The sequence below is a fragment of the Sorex fumeus genome, unplaced genomic scaffold (genome assembly GCF_029834395.1).
Source record: "Sorex fumeus unplaced genomic scaffold, SorFum_2.1 ptg000128l, whole genome shotgun sequence".
NCBI lineage: Eukaryota > Metazoa > Chordata > Mammalia > Eulipotyphla > Soricidae > Sorex > Sorex fumeus.
In genome coordinates, this window is record NW_026606185.1 from 9294560 (window position 1) to 9313304 (window position 18745).

The 18745-nt window shown below is 43.5% G+C and overlaps 1 protein-coding gene across 1 annotated transcript in view; it reads left to right on the forward strand.

The window, feature by feature from the left end:
* The first annotated feature begins 3472 nt into the window (after window positions 1–3472).
* Window positions 3473–18745, forward strand: part of COBL (cordon-bleu WH2 repeat protein) — a 297521-nt gene continuing 282248 nt past the window's right edge. Inside the window, exon 1 of the mRNA XM_056138339.1 lies at window positions 3473–3674. Within this exon, the coding sequence (XP_055994314.1) occupies window positions 3634–3674 (41 nt within the window). The 5' untranslated portion in view covers window positions 3473–3633. The remainder of the gene's footprint in view (window positions 3675–18745) is intronic.

An 18745-nucleotide genomic window follows, 5' to 3' on the forward strand; every position in this document is an offset into this window, starting at 1 on the left:
GTGTGTGTGTGTGTGTGTGTGTGTGTATACATGCTCTTCATGTACTCACTTGTAGTTGGGAACTAGGGGTTTTGTATATGTCAAAGAGCATAGGTATTAGAATCATTTGTCAATATCTGCCAGAATATTCTTGGACATTCACGACACCCAAAGTAGAAAGATGTTTAATGGTATTCAGTATCTGAAAAGGTTCTCCTTTAGTCAAGGAAATTTAAAAATGTGTGAATAGTGGAAGCAGTACAGATAGATATTTCCTGGAACTTAAAATTTAGTCAATCATCATGCCACTTGAAAAGTTGCTAAGCAGACAGTTTTATTTATTTATTTATTTTTGCATATGTACACTTTGAATTACAAAGTTACAAAGATATTGGTGTTAGGTTTATATTGTTCCAACATGAATTCCTTCACCAGTACCAATGTCCCCAGCTTCCCTGCCATCCCAAAGCCAGACTCTGTGGCAGGCACTTCTTACCTCCTCCATTGTCCTAATTACTGACCTCACCCCTGCTCCAGTGCCAAGCTTCCTACTGAAGATCATCAGTTCTTCTACTCCTTGTTTCTTGTGGCCATTGGGCATTTGCTATTTGCTTGTGAGGTTCTTTAAAATCCCACATATGAGAGATCATTCTGAGCAGACAGACTCTCAGTTTTGCACAAACACTTCACAATAGTTAGAGCTCTGCAGGATACCATGCCTCTCCCTCGGATTCTTCACCCCATCGGTTCCTGGTTCTCATTCTGTCTCATAGAGCTAAACTCAGAGCTCTCTTTTACTTTCTCTTTCTATCTCTGAAGTTGTCAGTGTTGCACATAGCATTATCAAAAGTACCTGGTGTGCCTTACACTTTTGGAAAACGTCCTTACATGTGTGGATCTATGAGGATACTCAGGAAAGAAATTTGGTTTGCAAGACAGAGAAACTGGGTGCAGGCCCTAGTTACACCTCTGGATATGCTTCCTTCCCCTCTGGTGGACACACAAGACTAGCAAGTTTGGACTTCTTTCTCAAGGTCTTGAAAGCTCAGATGCCTCAACTGCACCTCATCCTAGAATTCCACTTTTTGTTTGTTTTTGGGCCACACCTGGCAGTGCTCAGGGGCCATTCCTGGCTCTGTGTTCAGGAGCTACCCCTGGCAGTGCTCAAGGGACTAAATGTGGTGCAGGCATTTGAATCTGTGTCACAGCCCAGATTAGAGAAAAACAAATTTGATGCTTCTCTTTGCTTCATTATAATAACTCTGCCCTGGACAGTGGTGCTTGTTTTCAGGTTTTGAGTTCTTGAAATTAGTGGTAGTTCAAGCTTGAAAGTCCATACTGGTCTTCATCCAAGGAAAGCAATTTGAACCTCAAATTGAACCTGGAGTAGAACCATGCCTTTTAATTTTCTTCTGAGACTACCTGTCTTTTGAAAAATTCTTCAAGAGACATCTACTCTGATTTCTGTTATGGACACTGCTTTCCTTTGGACAAACCTCCCAGTTGCTCTCCTGCTTATGCCATGTGCTGCCAGCTGGACTCTTCCTATTTCTCAGTGGAGACACCTATGATTCCTACCTAGCTCTGGGCTCTAGCTCCTCCCAGACTGCTCATCTGCTGTGCATAGGAAGAAAGGGCTCCTAGAACCTGATACTGAATCCCAGAAGTAGTGCGGTCATAGAGATTCATTCATGCAGTTCACTTTTTGTCTATAAAGACCTGTCTACCCTGTTGGACACTGTTGCTAGTTGAATGCTGCTAATTTGGATGTGAGTAAAGTGGACAAAAAATCCAATTCACTGCAATACTAGGGCATGTGCTGATAAGTCTATGAACACAGTACATACTGAATCTCATGGTTTTACATGCAGATACCCAACCATTTGGAATACATACAACCAGGTCTTATGTTTATAGAAACGTAAATGTTAGCCACATTTTGTTGATACAAATGTCTTTCAAGAATAAAACATTTAAAAACACAACAAGGAATGTATGTGTATATTTATGTGTGTGTGAGAGAGTATTCACTTGGAAGAATAAAGAATAGAGGTAGTAACCCAGCTGCGTTCTCACAGGGCCTTCCATCAAGCCTTCCCTGGGAAGGTGGGGATAAAGGAGCAAAAGGGAATCCTGCACCAGAAGATCCCAAACTAGCTGGGAACGTGCTGAACATTAAAAAAGAAAAATCTTCTTAACTAAATGTTTATTTTTATTTATTAGTTTTTATTGCATCACCGTGAGGTAGAAGCAGGCTGATGGGAGGAGTGGTGGGGAGGGGAAGTCGGAGCCTGCTGGGCATTTTAAGAGCAGGGTGCCAAAACTGCGCGGGACTCAGAGGTAGGATCTGCTTTTTGGGGGAACTTCTTAGCCTAAGATCTGAGTTCCATCCCACCCAGGGCCCCTTTAGTTCATGAGAAAACAGGGGGCCGGGTGCGAGGCTCTCGCGGGCCTCCACACTTTCTTCCAGCACGGAGTCCTAGCAGGCGCATCCCTCCAAGTCTGGTCAAACTGGATCACTTGGTGGTGCATCCATCAGTAACACGCCTTGCAAGAGCTGCTGCACCTGTCACTCTGCAATTGAGACTTGAACATGGACCCAACTTCGGTTTCTTTGAGGCGGGTTCGGAATGACATAGGTTAAGTTCCTGAAGTTGGGCCGATCAGCTTGCTGTGGCAGCAGCCGCGTCCCGGGTTTGTCCCCTTCCAGGCTGGCCCCTGAGTTCATCGCCAGGCTGGGACCCTCGGCATGCTTCCGAGGAGGGTTTAGCGCTCCCGCTTCTCGGGATCCTCCGAGTCTGGGTGGGTTGGTCTGGGACTGGGAGGGCGCTTCTCACAGAGGGCCCTGAGTGGGGTGGTCTGGGAGGGAACTTCTCACGAGCTCCTGGCTGCGCGGCTGGAGGTTGTGCGGGGCTCGCGAGCAGACCCTGGCCCTGGGCGCTCCCCGACCCGAGCTCCCGCAGCTCCTCGGGGTTGGAGGAAAGAGCCCTCGCCGGGCGTCGCCTGCTGCTGCTAGCTGGAGCCGGATCATTTGCCTGGACGTTACCCGTGTCTGCTTGGGGTTGCCCAAGAGCTCCTGGGCTGGACCGGCCCTGGAGGGCGGGACGGGGCACAGCAACTGCAGGAGGGCGGGGACGTGGCCCGGCGCGCGGGGGCGGGGCGTAGAGGGGGCGAGCGCGAGAGGCGGGGCGGGGCGAGGGCGGGTTGGGGGCGGAGCTCCGGGGGACGCCGCGGAGTCGGGCAGGCAGGGGCGGGGCTTGGAGGCGGCGCCGTGCGGCACCGCCTAGTTGAGCGGGAGGGGGCGGGACTAGGGGCGGGGAGGGGGCGGGGCTCGGGGGCGCAGCTGAGTCGGGCAGGCTGGGCAGGGTGAGGGGCGGGGCGGGAGCGGGGTGAGGGGCGGAGCTCCGGGGCGGGGAGCAGAGTCTGGCGGGGAGGAGGCGTGGCAAGGGGCGAGGTTGGGGCGGGGCTCCGGGCGGGGCGGGGGTGCGGCGCACCTTGCCGGGGCGCCCCGGCTTCGCGTCTCGCTTGCCCCTCCCGCTGGCTGCTGCCCCCGCCCTTGGGCTCGGGCCCGTTGCTGTCCCGCCCGGCCTGCGTGGGAGGCAATGGGTCAGCGCGGAAAAAGTGAATGAGGGCGGCGGCGCGGTACTCGGCTCCATGGACCCTGCGCGGGCCGCGGCGTGCAAGCCCCCCAGCGGGTAAGCGTGGCCGGACTCAGGCTCAGCTCGGCTCTGGGGGCTGGGGGTCGGGTCGGGGGGCTTGGCTCGGGCTCGGCGCTCCGGGGACTGGGCTCGAGGTTCTGGGACTCCGGGAGGCGCGGAGGCGGGGCGCGGGCTCCCCGGGGGTCCGGGCGCGTGTACTGAAGCCGTCTCCCGGGTGACCGTGCGGGGTGTTCGGTCTGGGGGTCTCGGTTGGACCGAGCTTCGCTGCTCTCGCCGCCTCCTGGCGCGTCCCCACCCGGGTCCGTCTGGGGCGGGGGCCGCCTGGGCAGCAGGAGCGGGAGCCCGGCCGGCCTGCACCTGCTCGCGGGGCAGCGACGGGCTCCGGCGAGCCGGCCGGACAGCTGACCCCTCTTTCTGCAGCTGCCCCACGGACCGGCTCCGCCCTGGCTGTCCAGGGCTGAACAAAGTCTCTAAGATGGCTTGCGACACCCCAAACAGCAAAGAGCCTAGTCGCCGCACCAATCGAAAAACCAAAACAAACCAAAAAGTATCCTGGGGTGCGGGATAGGGGTGCGGGGAGTGAGTTAACAGACAAGTGACAGGTTGGAGACTGAGGGGTGCAGAAGGAGTGGGAGAGCCCCTTCCTCAGCCCAGGGGGTTAGGGAATGCTTGCAGGACTAATAGCCCACAAGAAAAACAATTTGGGGAAACCCAATTTGGGGCAACCGGGTGTAGTAGTTATCCCCCAGAATGACACAGAGGCATGTAAAATAGAATTCTATCTGTAGCTTAGTGTTGAATAAACTTGTTTAAAGAAGACTGAATGGATTTATCAACTTTTCTCATACATAAATATATGTGAAGAAATATTAAGTCAAGAAAATTACATGCAAAGTTCATTTGTAAAATTCTTGAAAAGGATCTGAGAAGTGATAGAATGACTCCTCTGACTGGCCCTGCCAGTCAAGTCAGCAGGAAATTCAGGCTGACTCTTCTCAGTTCCTCCCTGAGCAGGAGACTCCTTCCCGCTCAGATCCCCAGGGAAGTGCAGAAAGAACCTTTGCTGGGGATGAACCAACATACCTGAAATTCCCATTCCTAATGCACTAGGTTTTGTTCCCTGCTCAGATCCACAGCATCTGATCACTGGGTCTTACCAAGAAATGTAGACTCAGTTTTAACTTCTGTTTTGCCTCAATTATCTTGTCATCTGTCCTTTGTTATAGTATTGTTAGTGTAGACACAATAAACCAATGGATTTATATTTGCAAGAATGATATGGAGTAAGAGCCTTAGTGCTTTGAGTGGGGGGTGTTTGCCTTAAATTTGGCTAACCTGGGCTTCAATCCCTGGCACCCCATTTGGTCCGGGGACACTACCAGGAGTGGTCCCTGAGTGCAGAACCAGGAATAAGCCCCAAGCACCCTCCCGGTGTGGCACAGAAACAAACAATAAAACCCAAGCAGATATGTAAGAATGATATGTCTTATAGTAAGCTTTTGTCTTTCCTCTTGAACCTGCTCTGTAGCTTGAGCAGCAGTGTTTACTGCGTGCCCTGGAGATTTTTAGCTGCTTCAGTTGATGGCTCTCAAATCAAATTTTCAGTTAACTCATATTTTCATGTGTTATCAAACAGCTGATATGTTGATTTTGTTATGACTAAAAGAGTCAGTTCTCAGACTATGTAGACAAAGCATAAATAATTTAAGTTGATTTCACATTAGGCAATAAGGTCTACAGCATGTTCTTCTTGAGGACTACTAAAGGAACAGATAAGTTCATTCATATAAATTCATAAATATGGTTGAGTAAATTCTTGGTTGTTTCTGTTGCAAATGCAAGCTTAAACTTTTAGTTGGTTTGAAATTATGTTTATTAGTGGGCTTATTCAACCAAGGACGTTGACTAATTTAACTGGGAAATTTTTCAGAATGAACTTATTTTTAGAAGGAATTTTAGAATTACAGTACTAAGCTCTTTTAGAATATAAATCACTGCAAATGATCTTCTAGTGATGTCAAAATATATTTAAGTCCATTTATAAGTTTATGAGGTTTATTCAGGTATTAATTTTAAAACACAAGGTTAAATTTTCCATTGGGTCTTTATGAGTTGAACAGAATGCCTGGTAGGGTTTTTGTTTGTTTTGTTTCCACTATGGAGAAAACACATTTCTATAGCATAGAATAGTTTCCTGTGACATAGTCAAAACAGCTTATACATTTGACCAATGACTGTATTAAGCACCTTGATTATGTAAAAATTACTAAAAGTTTGGGGATAAATTTTGTCTGAGTTTTTAGTAACTTAATCTAATTATTAGACCAAGAAAAAATTTCAGAAAGTTAACTGAAGTGGGTAACTTGAGCTGGCCTAGTCCTGTCAACACCCAACATATTATTGAGTCGAGAGTAAACATGGGCCTGCTACAATACAAGCTTCTGTTTCAACTCTCACAATCTTACAAATATTCTTGGGATATTAACAAATATGCAGCAGAGAAAAGAAAGCAGCTTCAGTTTCTAGGCTGCTTGTTTTTTTTTTTTCTCGAAAGCTTTTTTTTTTTTTTTTTTTTGGTAATACATGGCGATGCACAGGGGTCACTCCTGGCTCATGCACTCAGGAATTACTCTTGGTGATGCTCGAGGAACTTATGGGATGCTGGGAATTGAACCCGGGTGGGCCACATGCAAGGCAAACGCCCTGCCTGCTATGCTATGGCTCCAGCCCCTCGTAAGGTTTCTGAACTTTTAGGCTGATATATTTACATCTTTTAAGAGAGAATATATCATGGTTACATTAAATATCCTATTTAATTTGAATTGTATTTCTTTAAAGATGCCACTTCTGAGCTGTTCTTTGTGTTGACAGTTCACTTGAGAAAGGAAAAGTGAGGGTTGAAGAGATAGTACAGGGGTAAGGTACTATTTGTCTTGCATTCAGCCCACCCTCAGTTTTACCCGTGGTATCCTCAAGTATGGTGCCAGAAGTAGCCCCAGGGCATCAGATAGGGCCAAATCCCCAACTCCCCACCTCCCAAGAAAAGGAATGTAAAACTGGAGAGGAATGTAAAAGTGGAAAATGTAAAAGTGAAAAAAGGAATGTGAAAGTGGGCCTGCCAGCAAAAATCAGTGCTGTTTTTGTGTGCCCTTGGTCTCCTGAGCAACCCGGGCTCCACCAAGTGTGACCCAAACCTACCTCCCCGCCCTCCCCCCCCCCCCCCCCACACACACACACTGAAATAAGGATCTAGAAGTAGGCATGACTGGAAGTGGAAAGTAGACTTAGGAATTTTATCATTTGGATTTTTTAGTGAATTAGAAGATTTGGTTATTTTCCTTAAACACTAGTCAGGTGTTAATAACAGATGAGGAAACTGAAGTATGATGGAATATGAGGTCTCTGCTACCCCTGAGGCCTGACTGTATTGTCCTTGCTTTGGGGGCCTTGCCTACCTGTACTCACTGGCTTGGTACTCAGGAGTCATTCCTAGTGGTACTCAGGACAGTGTGGTATGGACATTGAACCTGGGACTCTTGTGTGCAAAGCCTCATTCTAGTTCACACAGCTGTTTCCCTAGGTCCAGTAATGTGTTGGTTATGTGTGTGTTCTTCTCCATCCTCTCGACGGTTGGTTCACCCACATTTTGTTCTGGGGTTTATGAATTTTATAGACTGGCTAATTTTAATGATGTGATTTTTCAGTGACTTTTTGGTTTTGTTTTGTTTTGGGGGCCCACCTGGTGATTCTCAGGGGAGGGGGACCATTTGGGGTGCTGGAGATGGAACCCAGGTCAGCTACATGCAAGGCGAGCATCCTGCTTACTGAACTATTGCTCTGGTCCCTTCAGTTACATTTTAAGGTCAAATATTTGATATTTGAAAAAATATATATGCATATATATTATATATATAATAAGCACAATATCTGTACTTTTCTCTACTTAAATATTTAATATTGATTCATATATCTTGATAACATTGATAATTTGCCTATTATATCTTTTATGATAGCCGTTTATTTTAGTGAATTTTAAGTTGTACCATGTATGCTTTACTCCCTCCATTTTATGTGGTACACTGTATTGTCAGCACCTCTTGTCAGCATTCAACACCTGCACCACCAGCAACATTGTGCCATATCTTCCTGTGCACATAGTCCTCTGTTTTTCACCTGTACCTTTCTATACTAGCAGTCACCTTTTTTCCCTTGTGTGTCTTTTGTATGATTTTAGTTTTCCAGACATAATAATGGTATATATTCTAGAGTAGATTTTGCTGTGAACTCTGGTGTGACAAAATGATAATGGGTCTCTAATAGTTTCTGTATACGTTACTTCCCATTTGTGAAGGTTCCCAGTGTTTTGAGTAAGCTCCTTAGGAGAAAGTCGGGGAAAACTTCTCTACTTTTAAGGTTTTAGCAAACTTTTAGCAAATTTTTCTCAATTAAGCATTGCATTCTTTCATGGCAGGATCGTGTTTTCTAAAGGTTAATTCCTATTTGAACAAATTTCATAGCCCCAAAACTTTATATTAAAAAGTGGATGGGGAGGGGAGGAAGTTTTTGAAACAATATCTGATTTAGACATTTAGAAAGTTTTGATTAGATAGATTCCCAGACCACAGATGTGTTTCAACAGACTCTGTTGTAGAGCTGAGGTCTACCTCCACCAAAATAAGTATAACTTTTTAAGAGATTCTGATTGGTTTATGTAAATCATTGAAGTTCTTAACCCTTTTTAAATTGAAAAAAGAAAAAACCAGTACTGGAAACATGAGATCCAAACTACAACAAACCAAACTTAAAAATGTGCCTGCTCATGAGGCAGGCTGGGGCTGGGCGGGAAACTGGGTACATTAGAGGAGGGAAGTAGACACTGGCAGTGGAATTGGTGCTGGATTATTATATATATAAAACTCAATTACAAACATCTTTGTAAATCATGGTGCTTAAAAAAAGCAACAAAATAACAAATAACACATGAGGCCTTGAATTTGTTCAGTTTTGATCTAACAAAAAGCAAACAAGTAACACTGCCCCCCCCACCAAAGAAAAAAAAGGAAAAAAAAGGATACAACTGAGGCAGATAAATCAGGAGTCTTTTTTAATATTAATTTTTAATGAATCACCATGATATATAGTTTTAATGAATATAATTTTACAGATATAGATATAGTTTTAATGAATCACCATGAGATACAAAGCTTTCATGATTGAGTTTCAGTCATACAGTGATCAAAAACCCATTCCTCCACCAGTGTACATTTTCCACCACCAATGTCTCTTGTATCCCTCCCCCACCTCCACCCTATCCATCCCCTGCCTCTACGGCAGACAGTTTCCTTCTTATACTCCTTCTACTTTGGGGCATTACGGTTTGCAACACAGATACTACAAGGCCATCATGTTTGGTCCTTAGTTTACTTTAAGCACACATCTCCCATCTCAAGCAATCCCTCCATCTTTGACTTAGTGATCCCTTCTCTATCCCAGCTGCCTTCTCCTCCAGCTCATGAGGCAGACTTCCATCCATGGAGCAATATTCCTGGCCCTTGTCTCTACTGTCCTTAGATGTTATTTTATATTCCATAAATGAGTGAAGTGTTCTATGTCTGTCTCTCTCTGACTCATTTCACTTAGCATTATGCTCTCCATGTCCATCCATTTATAAGCAAATTCCATGACTTCATCTTTCCTAACAGCTGTATAGTATTCCATTGTGAAGATGTACCATAGTTTCTTCAACCAGTCATCTGTTCTCAGGCACTCGGGTTGTTTCCAGATTCTGGTTGTTGTGAACAGTGCTTCAATGAACATCAGGTGCAGATATCATTTCTACTGTGCTTTTTTGCACCCCTGGGATATATTCCCAGAAGTGGTATTGCAGGGTCATATGGAAGCTCAATTTCTAGTTGTTTGAGGAATGCCCATATTGTTTTTCAGAAGGGCTGGGCCAGTCGGCATTCCCACCAACAATGAAAGAGAGCCCCATTCTCCCCACATCCGTATCAGCACTCATTGTTTTTGCCCTTTTTGATGTGTGCCAGTCTGTGTGGTCTCAGATTAAATCAGGAGTCCTGGTTCACTATTTACCCTTTCCTTCTGATCTCTCATTCTCCTCATCTCTTCTTTGTTGTCCAAGAACACAAATGAGAAACATTATCTTTGATATACTTTCCCTCTAGATCAAATACATGTGGACATGGAAATGCTCTGCAGAGGTCTGTGATTCTAGGTTAAGCATCTTTTTGTAATCCACATGCTATAGGCTTGACTTTAATACTGTTTGAATTTCTTCTTCCACGGCAGACAGATGGGTGAGTGGGAAGTCCACAGATTGAAGAAGACCAGTGTTTTCTGTGAGATGCATAGTATGGAATACACCCTCTCCATGTGACCTCCTTCCCATGACCCCTCCTGATGGGCACTTTTCCTGTGTCCTTGCCCAGCACCAAGGATGCTTTCTGATAGGATCACAATGTTTTCTATCTTATCTGCAATTCAGGAACTGCTGCACAAGTGCCTGGTTTATCCCAGGAACTGCATTTTTTTAATCTTCTTTATTATTTAAATGTAAATAGGTGAATTTGGTGAAATGATGTCCTGGTGCAGTGTTTCCAGCCACAGAATGATCTCAGAGAGCTGTTAGAGCTTCAGGGGCCTTTGAAGATCTTTCTAACACGTACTCTCCCTCCCTCCCTCCTTCCCTCCCTCCCTCCCTCCCTCCCTCCCTCCCTCCTTCCTTACCTTCTTTCCTGCCCTCCCTCCTTCCTCTCTCCCTACTTCTTTCTTTCTTTCTTTCTTTCTTTCTTTCTTTCTTTCTTTCTTTCTTTCTTTCTTTCTTCCTTCCTTCCTTCCTTCCTTCCTCCTCTCTCTCTCTCTCTCTCTCTCTCTCTCTCTCTCTCTCTCTCTTTCTCTCTCTCTCCTTTCTTTCTTCTTTTCTTCTAAGGTAGATTTCCAATGAGGCACTAGGTGTTTTTGTTTGCTTGTTTTGTTTTGTTTCCTGAAATGGGGATAGTAGGTCAGATACATTTGGGAACCTGCATGCCTAGTGGATGAATGGTGGTGTTGCTGCAGCCTATGATGTCATCGTCCTTCCTTAACGGAGACACCTTTCTTAAACTTATGTCTATGCCAAGGGGCCTATTTTTTCCCTCAGAGTTACTTGTATTCATTGGTCTAGCTACAGGCGGTGCTACCCACAATGAACTTTGGAGGACCCTCCTTTGGTCTCAGAGAATGAGGTCTTGACATCTTTTAGCCACTTCTGATTTGTTGCTGGAAACCCTTCTATGGGATAGGTTTTTTCATATTCTTATCTCTGACCTATTAAATTCTGAGCTTCTCAGAGAGAATTTCTGCAATGAGTGTGTTAGAGTTTGAAATCATATAAGATGATTTCAAGGCTCACTTGAACTAAAAATGTATGGTTTCACATGCTCCTAGGAATCCTAAAACACGTTTAAAAATGACTTTTAAAGAAAATTGTCACTTTCTCTTGCTTTTGCCAAACTACCTGACAACAGGTAGATTGGTCATCACTAGAATTTCAGATGCCTTTGCTCAAATGCTGCCTGTCTAGCTGTGTAGCCCTGTTCTACAGAGTTGGTAGAAGTTAGACATTTTGAGACACATAAATGTACTATGATAAGCAACCAAACGTTGCAGTGACTGAAAATCAGTTTTCTTTTAATATGTAAGGTTGTATCATTAGAGCAGGGATGGTGCATATAATGTTTTTGTCTGAAGGTCATGTGAAACCATACCCCAAGTGTAGGTATAAAGTGGTCAGCTGTTTGGGAAGTGATTATGTTGTGAGAAACAATCACCATGATAAGATTTTAGTTTGTGAGGGTAGAGCTTTTGATTCTTTGACCAGAGAGGACCATGCTGGTGCTCTGATATGGGGTTTCCAGGCTCCAGAACTGTGAGAAATAATTTCTGTTGCCTTGAAACCCCCTCACTCTTCTACAGTACTGTGTTACAGAAGTCCAAGCAGACTAAGACAGGGTGCCTGTCCATGTGGACCCTGCTTCCATCTCTGATGTTGCTTTGGTGTGGCCAGTATGTGACCTCTGTAAGCTCCAGTCTGACCTGAGGCTGCAGGGGCAGACAGAATTGCAACTTGCCTTTATTGTTAGGTTTTATCCACATGAGATGTTCTTTACTTGGGTTGACTCAGCCTTTTTTGTTTTCCCCCTGTGCTAAAATATTCATAGAATGAGTCGATACAGTAGCACTCATTACATTTGTATAGTTCATTGGCAATGAGAACATTCCTTTGTGTACGTCCATTGCCACCATATTTCTCCCTTTTCATCTGTATTTTTTATCATCTCACACTGAAGTTGTGTAATCAGTGATGACCAATTCCTTAGTCCCTGACTATCAATGTTCTCCTTTCTGCCTGCTTGAACTGGCCTCCTCTGAGTTCCTCCTGTAGTTGAAATAATACAGTGCTTGTGATTGAGTCATTTATTTTTGCATATTATCCTCAATTTTTTTATGTTTGTTTTTGGTCCACACCTGGTAGTCCCCTGGCTCTGCTCTCAGGAATTACTCCTTGTGTTGTTTGGGGATTGAACCTGGGTCAGCCACATGCATGGCGAATGCCCTATTCATTGTCCTATCACTACTGGACCCAGTAGTCTCACATTTTATTTATGTCATAGTTTGTTTCATATTTTTTTATGAAACTGAATAATATTCCATTATCAGTATATCCCACATTTTACTTTTCTATTCATCTGTTGATGAATACTTTTGCTCTACCTTTGGGCTACTGTAAATAATGCTATGAACAAATATGCCCGTCTCTGCTTTTGCGACTTATGTGTGTATACCCAGAAGTGGAATGGCAGTTCTGTTTTATTTTTTGAGAAATTTTCATACTCTTTCCATAGCACTGTAGCACTATCCTCCCGTCGTTCATTGATTTGCTTGAGTGGGCCCAGTAACAACTCCATTGTGAGACTCATTGTTACTGTGTTTGGCATATCAAATATGTCACAGAGAGCTTTCCAGGCTTTGCCATGTGGGTGAGATACTCTTGGTAGCTTGCCAGGCTCTCCGAGAGGGGCGGAGGAATTGAACTCGGGTTGGCCATGTTGGCCATGTGCAAGGCAAATGCCTTACCCACTGTGCTATCACTCCAGTCCTTTCCATAGTGATTACTATTCACTTTCCATAGTGATTACTATTTTACATCCCCATCAAGAGGGCATAAGTGTTTCACTTTTTTCCCTGTTATCATTATTGGCCCAATTTTGTCACCTGCCCTTTAAAATTGTTGAAAGACAAGGAAACAGGAGCTTGGAGCATTACAGTTGCTGCTGTGGTCACATTTGTATCTCCACCAAGCCCAGGAGGGGCTTGAATGTGACAGGACACATGGGGAAGATGACACCCTTCTTCTCCTAGTTTTTTGATACAAGAACAGTGATGGTGAGTCTTTGTCCATGCTTTGTAAGGTTCTTCAATATTTTCAAGAATGAAAATATTGAGTAATAAGTATGCTCAACTCAAGTCAGAAGATAGAAAAGTTTATTGGAATGTAGAAAAAAATCATTTGAGGAGGAATTTAGTATAGGAACAAGTTAAACTTTGACTTATTTTGTGGGTTTTTTATAGGAAAAATGGTATCTTATCAAGTGGCAGGGATGTTGCAGAGGATGCAGAGGGCCTACAGAGTGTTCTAGCCTGTTTAGGTCTTTTGGATTCTCTATTTGACTATATGCCTTAGGTCTGGCCCCCATTATCTCATAGTCTCCAGTGAACCAAGGCTGTGGGGCAGAATTTGTGGTCTTGGAGTTTCTGATTTCCCTCCTTCAGGAAGAGCCCAGCATTTTGCTGGGATGTTTAAAGTATGGAATGGGGACAGAAGTTGCCATGGGGAAGCTGAAGCTTCTTCTCTCTCACCTCCAGGAGCCTAGAAGACCCAAGGTTTCTTTAGAATGGTGTGCTGACACTTCTTTGACCTTTTTCTGGAAAATGTGTCCCCAGTTTGCTCTGAGCATAACTTGCAGAAAACGTCCAGGGCTCCACCGAGTGCCTGAGTGTGGTCCTACTGACGTCTCCATGTGTATCTTGACACAGAGACCCTGTAAATGCTTCCCTTGGCCCATCCAGGAAGGTACCTTCACACAGGCCCATGAATTAGGACACAGTTTCATAGATCAGATGTGACATCTCTCTTTGGTCATCTATACCTGTCTGTTTTGCTTGTTCAGAAGGGGCAGAAGCCAAAAACTCTAGGCAGAGCTGGAACTTCTGGTCTGGGCCCTTGGAAAGATCATATCTGTTCTGTTCACTGTTCGTCTGGCAACTAGGAGAGAGTGTTTGTTTAACACAGTAAGTGCCAGTCCCAGAACCTGGATCCCAGGTGACAACAGTGAGAAAAGTACTATGTGTATCAATGCTACACTGTAAGTATTAATAATTTCAACAATCAAATACAATATTAGAAAATAGAGATTAGAGAACTTGGAAAAACGGACCTAATTTGTGTGAGTACAATTACATTTGCATGTGAATGTGTGTATATGAACATATGCTTGTGTTGATGTGATCATTTGAATGTTTTGTGTGAGTGAATATGAATGTAAGCATATGTGAACAGTCACATATGTATGTGTGTTTGCGTGTATGTGAATCTGTATATCTGTGAATATGTGCAAGTGTGTGGGGTGAGAGTGAAATTTAAGCTGACTTTCAGCACTTGGCAAGGCAGTAGATTTCCAAATCAGATTTTGGCAGTATTTTCAAACCCAATGTAGTGAGAGTTTGAATTTAAAAATGGATTGAGTGGGAGTGATAATCCAGCAAAAGTGTGTACTTGAATCCTTGTGACTACTTTTTGAAAGTTAAATATAGTTTTATTTGCTGGAGTATTATTAATTAAGAGCATAATTCATTAATGTTCAATAAACAAACCATTAGATTGGAAAGAGGCTGATTATCTGTGGTTAGTATCCAGACATTTCCCACTGAGAATTGTGCCATGCCAAGATTCCTCTTGTATGCCAGCTCTTCCATCATGCTATCTATAATTATCATGTGAACTGGGTTGAGAAAGAACTGAAAACTTTCTTCCTCCTACTCTGTGTTAATTCCCATCATATATCATGGTGGTAACAGTGTCCTTGAACTTTTATCCACCCACTGGAATGGAGAATGCTGACTTCTTATGGGGGCTCCCGTTAGAAATTCCCGCAGGGAGCCTGTAGACATAGAACAGCAGGTAGGGCATTTGTCTTGCTCATGTCCAACCAGGTTCAAACACTGGCACCCCCAGACATCCCCTGAGCACTACAGGAGTGATCCGTGAGTACAGAGTCAGGAGTAATCTCCAAGCACAGGTATGTCTTCCAAACTAAAAATAAGTAAATGAAAATGCTAGAGTTGCTCATGTCCTCTAATCCTGCTTCATACCATCTGATACGTCTTAGCACTGTGGTACTGGTTTTAATGCATTGGTCGAGTGTTGAAGCAAACCTCCAAGATATGGAATTTTGCATGAATTATAATGCATTAAGAAAAGAATGTATATTAATTTTAATTAAAAAACTTCAGTTTGGAGTATTTCCTCAGTCATCCCCACCCCCTGCTTTTTAATGTTTCATATTTGGGGAATGTTGAATATTGGATTCCAAAGTTTACTAAAAGAAGTAATAATGATTTTTATGAGTTTGACAATTTTCATGTTTTGTTGTCATCTGTGCTAGTAACGCTTTCCTGCTGACAGGACAGGGGTTTTGTTGAAAGGTTGGGCTCTCCATGGCCTCTGAAGTTGGAGGTTATAATTCTCTCCTGCACTCACAGATGAGATTTTCATGCAGTTCTGAAGTCTGGAGTCTCTTGTTCACTCTCCCCTCATCTCACCACACAGGGAAGAAGCCCAGGGCCTGTTGTCAGAGGATGTTAGCCAAGTCCCCTTTCTGCAGGTGTGTCCTGGTATGATTGTCACCACACTGACTATTCAGCAATACAGCCTGATGGCATTCTGAGCAACCTTGTGGCTCTTTTCCCATGCAGGGGAATGCAAGGTCTTATCCACTTGATTGCCATGTTTTTGTTGTTGTTGTTGTTGTTTTTGCTTTTTAGGTCACACCCAGTGATGCACAGGGGTTACTCCTGGCTCATGCACTCAGGAGTTACTCCTGGCAGTGCTCAGGGAACCATATGGGATGCTGGGAATTGAACCTGTGTCTCCACGTGCAAGGCAAACGCCCTATCCGCTGTGCTATCACTCCAGCCCCTGCCATGTTGTTTTTACTGCACTTTACTGTTTGTTTTTTAAACTTCATTTCTTGATGCTAACTCCTGAGGTAATGCATAGATGGAATTTTACTTTTTGAAAGAGACAGATGATGTTGGAAAAGAACAATCAGCTTTGTGGAACAGTTAATGGGTTTGTTAAACAGTATCATTTGCTTAAAGCAAGCTTCTTTTAAGAAGTTCTGCCTGTGTCCTGGCCTGTTAATAATAATAATAATAATAATAATAATAATAATAATAATAATAAGTGCTGCTGAAACCCTTTTCTCCTGCTAGGTAGCTTGCTGTGTCAGCTGATACAGGTGGGCATGAGTGGAGCTTAAACCTTTGTTTTCAGCATAGGTGACTTTCCCCACAGTTCTGCTATGAAGTTTTCTCATGGGAAACTTCAGTCAGACCTTGGTGGGCTCTAAGAGTTTCAGCAGTTACCAGGCTTTTACCCAAGGGTGTCTGGGAGAGGAAGCTCTAAAGGGGTCATGTGTTGTGACCTTCACAAGGATAGGCTAAACTCTAGGTGTAGACTTAGTGCTGAGTGGTGATCCTGTGTTCTTGGGTCTACGAGACAGCTATACCATAGGGCCTTGGAAGGTGGACACTCGGATTTCAGGCAAACAAACATATTTCAGCATATTTTCTTCTTTTAAGTAAGATTTGTGTTTATTCACTCTCAAATTACTGTATCCCTTTTTATGTTCTACCAAGCCTGTGTGGAGTCCTTCCTGTGACTTAAACCTTGGAAATGGCACATGGTTTCGTCTCTGTTTTGACTGATGATCTGTGGAAAATCCTGTTCTTTAAATTAAGTATCTGATTGACAACCCCAGAGCAAAATAATTTTTGGAACTTTTTTTTAATCCTTACTTCATATTTTCTGAGTTTAAAACTATATAATATTGTTATGTCAGAGTTCAGACCTTAATTGGTGAGTTCAGGAAGAAATGGATGACTTGATTTAAAATGGGCTGACCTTAGCAATCCACTGATGTATGCAGTAGGGCTTATATATATCACAAGCATTCTTTAATAGCATTTCTACTTTGGATAATATTTTATGATACTATATTCATTGATATTATGGTATTTTTCCATAATATCAATTATTTATTATATACATAGAAATTTATTTATACATATAAAGTTTACATTACCAGGAAACAAAGGTTATTCACCAGGTTTCACCTAGATTGTTTTTGATTTTGTCTAATTGAAGTAACTACCACCACTTGCTTAGCACCAGGTTGATCCTGGGAGGCTGGAGGGCTTTTAGGAAGAATGTCAATGATTTGTAATCATTTGCTTCCTTCCTTCCATAGCGGCTCTAAATCTGGCTTGTGTCCAACATACTGTGTCTCACAAAGAGCATGTGAAATATCTGAGCTCCTTGTTGAACAGTCAGCTGTTTGTCCCCTATATTCTATGCGTCTCTCAGAAGACTACTCACAGGAAAAGAATAGCATAGAATGATAGCCTTAAAATGTATGGGAATATTGATGGTAGGAAGTGTACACTGGTGAGAGACTGTAGCACTATCCCCCCGTTGTTCATTGATTTGCTTGAGCGGGCCCAGTAACGTCTCCATTGTGACACTTGTTACTGTGTTTGGCATATCGAATACATCACGGGGAGCTTGCCAGGCTTTGCCGTGTGGGCGAGATATTCTCTGTAGCTTGCTGGGCTCTCTGAGAGAGGTGGAGGAATCATGGAGGAATCAAACCTGGCTCGGCCAGGCCAGTCCATGCAAGGCAAATGCCCTACCGCTGTGCTATCGCTCCAGCCCTGGTGAGAGACAGGTGTCGGAACATTGTATGACTGAAACCCAATCATGAACAATGTTGTAACTGTGTGTCTCGTGGTATTCAGAAAAACAAACAGACACTGTCCTCCCGTTGTTCATCAGTTTGCTCGAGCGGGCCCAGTAACATCTCCATTGTGAGACTTGTTGTTACTGTGTTTGGCATATTGAATACGTCATGGGTAGCTTGCCAGGTTTTGCTGTGCGGGTGAGATATTCTCGGTAGCTTGCTGGGCTCTCCAAGAGGGGCGGAGGAATCGAACCCAATTGAATCATGGTGATTCAATTAAAAAAAAAGGAATATTCAGAGATTAGATAAGATACTGAGAAATCAATGGCTCTGTTAGATTAAGTGTAGGACTGGTTTACTGATCCAAACACAACAGCTCGTTGGCATTTACCCAAATATGATCATGATGGCTCAGCGGATCGTGGGTAATTTGCTTCCACTGTTGTTTCTCTGTGGATCACACAGTCAATCTTTTTTTTTTTAATTAAAAAAATTTTTTAATTGAATCACTGTGAGATAGAGCATTACGTAATTGTTCATCATTGCATTTTCTCAAAGACTGGTCAATGGTCGGTCAATGGTGTGGGAGATGGAGGGAAGTTAAGATAGAGGAGGATCCACTATAGCAATACTAGTTGGAAATGATCACTCTGGACAGGAACTGAGTGTTGAAAGCAGGTAAAGGGATCTAATAAACACAATCTTAGAGCTCCATCATACCCCACTTGCAGCATACTAACTGACTGGCAATAAGTGCTCAGTGTTTGTTGTTTTGATGACTTTCTGTTAAGTGACTCAGGTTTTGGCCAAAGAAAAAAATGGCATTGCCTCATTGTCTCTGCTGCTCTATCAGCCCGGAATCCAAGCCCACTCCCCAACTCCCCTTCCTTACTACTGCCACAAAAAAACTATGTTTATTCTGTGAATTTTGTAATGAGACTAGGAAAAATACGAGTTTATGACTTCATTTTAATTTCGTATATTCTAATTGGTGAAGTACTGTTTCTGTTTTGTTTTTTTCTTTGCACT